General features: G+C 38.7%; 1 protein-coding gene across 8 annotated transcripts in view; it reads right to left on the bottom strand.

Annotated features, from left to right (window-relative positions):
- Window positions 1-1135: 1135 nt before the first annotated feature.
- The window catches only part of SUPV3L1 (Suv3 like RNA helicase), a 23788-nt gene continuing 19197 nt past the window's right edge, over window positions 1136-5726 (bottom strand). For 4 of the 8 annotated variants that reach the window (XM_023748024.1, XM_014449270.2, XM_023748025.1 and 1 more), the window contains 2 exons: window positions 4970-5118; window positions 3697-4179 (listed from right to left, as the gene is read on the bottom strand). In XM_023748024.1, coding sequence (XP_023603792.1) covers window positions 3744-4179; window positions 4970-5118 — 585 coding nt within the window. In that variant the 3' untranslated portion in view covers window positions 3697-3743. Of the gene's footprint in view, window positions 1310-2544; window positions 3519-3691; window positions 4180-4969; window positions 5119-5726 lie in introns of those variants that run through there. The other 4 variants (XM_023748021.1, XM_023748022.1, XM_023748023.1 and 1 more) reach the window with 4 other exon arrangements.

Genomic DNA, 5726 nt, shown 5'->3' with positions numbered 1-5726 from the left:
CACCAGTCAAATGTTTTCTCCCTCACCACAGGATGTTTTCCTTTTTGGTCTAAAAATCAGGTGACTTATGTCCTTGGGTGAAGAATAAAAAAAATATATTTTTAATCATATATGTATACATATTTTTTAATGACAAGTCTATTTGGCTTATGTATATAGATTAGAGATAAATTAATGTGCAGAAGTATAGGTTATAGGAGAGTTCTTACTTCCAAGTGAGCTTTGTTTTGAATTTATATTATGCATTACTTTAAATAATCATATGCAGATGGGCTTTTATAGAATGTGAGCAACATCTATTGATTTATCAAGTTTTAAAGGATAACAATGAGTGATGAACATGTTAAGAAAATTAAAGTGTGGCTATTAAAAGAATTATGAACATTTATAATTACTTAAGGAATTTTTTAAAAAATTATTTCGACCTCATTACAAGCACCCGAGAAAGAACATTTTCCAGCAGGGGATCCTCAAGTTCACTGCACTTCACAGGTGTCGAATGGCGGGTCAAAGTAGTCACTGGGTCACAAGCCTTTCCCACGCCTCACAAGCTCCAGGGCCTTTCTAGGGTGTGGACTGGGTGAGAGCACCTAATAAAAACTTTTGGATAGATAGAACTTGTTAAAGGAACAAGTTCAAAATCATCTCCTCTACCAAAATTTGCCAAAAGTAACTTCATGAAGTCAAGTCTTCAAAGGTCAATCCTACTTCAAGAACGTTAGTTTCTTCTCTAGCATTTTTTTGCACATAAAGACAACTTCCGTTTATCATGTGTGTGGGACTGTCCCACTATGTTAAGTGACAGGCTTTTAGAGAACAGCGACAACTCAGAAGCATGTTGATAACTGCTATCTCTGTTCAAGTTTATGTATTTTATAGCTTTCAAATCGAGAAGTAAAATAACCTAATTCATTTATCATTTGCTCATCTTTCAGCAAACCACAACTTTTCATCATATCCTAATAGGTTGATTTGTGTTGGATACACATAGAATGACTGCATCTTAATTACAGACTCCCAGTTCTGAGCGGTAACAGACTTTGGTGATTTGTGATGATTCACAATAGGCATTTTTCAAAAGACCCAATTTCATTTTGTAGATTTACATTCATCCACAAATAAAATGTACAAAGCATTACAAGTCATTGATTTTATTCCTAACCAGATCTGTACTAACCACATCTTATTAAATTAGCCAGATCTGTACCGATGGAACTGAGGTTAGCATCCAAGTCTCAGTCCATGCTCCGTGTTAATGTTCAACTGAATTCACAATAATCCAAAGAGGGCTTCAAAACCTGTGAGAAAACTGCAAAAAAAATAAAAGAGTTGTGTTTTAGAAAGGCTGAGGTCTGGCCGGTATGGGTTGATGGTTGAGCGTGACCAGGAGCTCACGGTTCGATTCCTGGTCCAGGCACGTGCCCAGGTTGCAGGCTCGATCCCCAGTTGGGGGCGTGCAGTAGGCAGCCGATCAATGATTCTCTCATCATTGATGTTTCTATCTCTCCCTCTCCCTTCCTCTCTGAAATCAATAAATACATATTTTTTTAAAAAGAAAAAAAGGCCTTTAGAAAAAAAAAAAAAAAAGGTTAAGAACATGACCTGAGTGAAACATATGCCTGGGACTTAGCTGGCCCAGAAGCCCTCAAAGAAAAATAAATGACATGTCAGGCTTGGTGCAGAGACCAGGTTGTTTTCAAATTTTAAGCACTTTGCAGTTAATTACTCAAAGCCACTTACTTATATTATTCCTATTTGTTTCACCTGATTTTATCTTTCTTTAGTCTCTTCTGCCTAACCACAGGCAGAAGACTCTCCCTCCCCCACACAGGGAAAGGTGAACTATTTATCACTATTTCTACTCTTTAGCTCAGTGTTCAAGCAGCCCTTTCCTTACAGTATCCCCACCTTCACTCCTCTTATCTGAGACTTCACTAACATTTAACTTACGAAGTTTGCAAGGGTCTTGCTTAAGTGTCTTCTGTGAATTACCAACTCTGACCCCCCAAATGAAGTGGGAGAACTAACCCGAACTAATCCTCTAAGTCAGTGGTTCTCAACCTTCCTAATGCAGCGACCCTTTAATACAGTTCCTCATGTTGTGGTGACCCCCAACCATAAAATTATTTTCGTTGCTACTTCATAACTGTAATGTTGCTACTGTTATGAATCGTAATGTAAATATCTGATATGCAGGATGTATTTTCATTGTTACAAATTGAATATAATTAAAGCATAGTGATTAATCACAAAAACAATATGTAATTATATATGTGTTTTCTGATGGTCTTAGGTGACCCCTGTGAAAGGGTCGTTCGACCCCCAAAGGGGTCGCGACCCACAGGTTGAGAACCGCTGCTCTAAGTGATGTGCCTCATCTCTTAAATACAACGAGACCAAATGGGCAAGAAGGGACTATGTCTGCTATGGTGTAAGTCACAGGGGAAGGCAAATTCTAGAAGCTAAAGTTGTCCAATGAAGAATATCTGCCCTTCTGGACATTTCACTACTGTTTACCCACAAACAAGGGAGAAATACACTCAGTGCCATCTACTCAGCCTTTATTTCCAGAAAGACAAAGATTAGAATAAAGATTGCCATCTCAATTAAATGAAACATCATCTGAACTCCAGAACTACCAAAGAAAAAGCCAGAAAAAGATCACTAGTTTGCCAAACTGTTCTTGACCCACTTTCAACCAAGTCAGTGTAATCGCTAGTCTGAAGTCAGCCTGTTTAGCAGCCGCTCAAGAAATTAGTTCAGTTCCTGGAATGACTTAAGTGGTCAATTCACAGCCCAGAGTGAACCCAAACCTTCCGTTTCATTTGTAAAACACTTCATATATACCAGGCGCCGTGCTAAATGGCACCTCATCACATTTAACCTCCTGAACAACTCTGAGTGGCATTACTGTCCATCCTCAGAGAGGGCAAGGTCACCGGGCGGGTAATGAGAGAAGCTGAACTCAGGCCTGTCCAATGTCAAAGCCCTTAAGCTCCTTTTAAGCTGTATCACTAATCAGGGCTGAAAACTGTGTTGGGCAATAGAGGCCACTATGCATCAGACTGACCTCTGACATGGGAAGACCACCCACTCTATGTAGAATAGTCCACTGCTACTGCTTGTTACTCTCTTTCCTTATTCTACTTTATCCTAACAGTTATCTCCAAAAGTACACTCATTCATTGAACAAAGACTGATTGTGCTTCTACTGTATTCTAGGCACTGAAAACACAGCAGTGAACTAGACACACAACCATCTCTACCCTCACAGAGCTGACATTTACTTAACTTACTCCTATTTGTCTCCGTATCAAAATCTCCATATAATACATCTTGCTTACTATATGTTTCCAGCACCTAGAACAGCTTCTGGTACGTGGGTTCAAGAGACAGCAATTCCATCCATGACATCCTCAGCAATGGTGTAGAAAACTGGTCAAACAATTCACCAAACGGGTTTGATTGCCATGCAGAGTTCTTTATAGTGCATTGTCTTAGTGCTATACTATGAAGTTCTATAAAATTTTAAATAAAATCTTTAAGACATTCCATATTTTTAAAATGTAGAAACAAGCCAAGTTTACTCATCTTTAAGAGTTAATTTTTCTGGGTAAAAAAAAAAAAAAACACACACCCCAGTAAGATACCCAGAATACTATATATAAGGCAGTAAATGCAGATGAGAAAAAAAAAGAATTTTAAAATAGATATTTGCAAAATAAAAATAAAATAAAATAAACCTAATCTGAATCAGGTTCCTTCTTCTTTCTTCTTGACCCTTTGGAGGAAGTCCCAGGCGCTGTCCTGTCTTTGCCATGCTCAGTCCGCTGTGTCAGCCACTCCTTCTCCAGCTGTTTCAGCATGTCTGCAGTGAGGAGTCCTTGCTGCACCAACCTGGAAGCAAGGGATTTCTCTTCCGCACTGGGGCTGGGTGGCTCAACAGCTTTATACCCTAAAGTTTTGGTACCGCGCATCCTTCTTGCTTGGCTCTTCAATGTTCCTGGCAAACGAGACCGGCTGTCTGCTGACACATTCTCCAAATTCAACAGCCTTTGTGCCTCTGAAATTTTAATCAGTTTGGTGATGTTGTGTACACCCTCTTGGATAATGCCATCTAGCTCTTTCTGCAGGTCTCGAACAAGGCTGGCATCTGGAAACATATCTATAAACCGATAGCTGGGAAAAAGACATTACATTATAGCAACAGCTCTTATCACAGTCGCTGAACCACTACAATAATATCAATGACGAAACTACATCTTGACACTGATTAATTCCAAATGTTGTTTATGCAAAATTTGTTTTGTCTTTGCTCAACTTTTACTTCTGCCCCAACATATCTGAGGAGTACATCATTATGAGGATGGGTCACCACTCCCCCCGACCTGATTCCAATATGCCCCCTCGTGGGACATGCCCCCCCCCCCTTTGAGTTACTGAGCTAGAATGGTACAGCAGGCCCTCCAATAACGTCGCTTTGTATAACACTGTCTCATCATAATACTGATGAGATGCCATAGGAACTTAACTCTGGTTTATATCGATTAGCCTCTGGTAAAATTGGTTTTGTTAAACATTCTTTTGCTTAAAGTCGCAGGACCATTAATTGAGGATTTTAATTAACCTCTCAAATGTTAACATATAAATGAATCACCTGGGGAATATAGTTAAAATGCAGAATTTGATTAAGTCTGATATTCTCTATTTCTAATAAGCTTCCACCCATGGAGTAGCAAGGATCTAGCGGACCTTCTCACCCACCCATCCTAACTAGAATCCTAAGAATGCTTTAAGTCATTTTTGGAATGGGGATTAACCAGGCTCAACTGCCTTTATGGACAATAAACATAATATAGAGCACCCTGCAAATATGTGCCTAATATGAAAGAGCAAAAGACCCTTCATAAAACCTTTGATTTGCCCTATTACTTTAAAAATGAGAGCACATAAAGGAAATATTTGATACCTTAGCCACAGGTAAAGATCCAAGACATCGTGGACAGCTTCAAGATCCATGAGGTCTTTAATATTATTAGGTGGATGTAATGGCCATTTAATATATCGGCGTAACCATGCAAAGGTCAAGGGCTCGTTCCTGCTATACTGCCTGGCAAACTGAGAGAAGCAGAAGAAAAGGAATCAGACTCACTTAAGCCTGTGATTAGAAAAAAAAAGGAAGCACAAGAAATGTTAACTGTAATTGTGTTTCAATAGGCAGGATGCTTTCTTTCCTTCTTTATACTTTTCTGTATTTTAAAGAACATTTAATATTTTGTAAAGGTAACTTTTTAAAAGGTGGGGGAATGACATCCTTCTTTTTACAAAATCAATCCTCAGAGGCCATCAATAGCTCTTTTGAAATTCAGCAATAATGGAGATCAAGGAAAAATCTCTAGATTTCAAATTCTCATCATTAAACAGAACACATAAGCAACTGTTAAACTGTCCTTTCTCCTTAGTAAATGCTTCTGCTTCATTAGAATAATTTGAAGAATGGTGTAAATGGGTTCAGACATGGGCTCAAACTCCATCTACGTCAGTCTGCAGCATTTAAGACCTCTGTTCCATAAACAACAACCTTACACTAGCTAACTCTCTAACAAATGCCAGCTCTAAGAAACATATTTCCTAGGTAAATACCTGGACAGGGAAGACCTCTAAGACATAATAAGGGGAAAAGAAAACAGCAAGTTGCAGAAAAATTCATTATAGCATTTATGGGA

This window comes from Myotis lucifugus, unplaced genomic scaffold, assembly GCF_000147115.1.
Source record: "Myotis lucifugus unplaced genomic scaffold, Myoluc2.0 scaffold_1093, whole genome shotgun sequence".
NCBI lineage: Eukaryota > Metazoa > Chordata > Mammalia > Chiroptera > Vespertilionidae > Myotis > Myotis lucifugus.
This window is presented reverse-complemented; position numbering and strand designations above follow the sequence as displayed.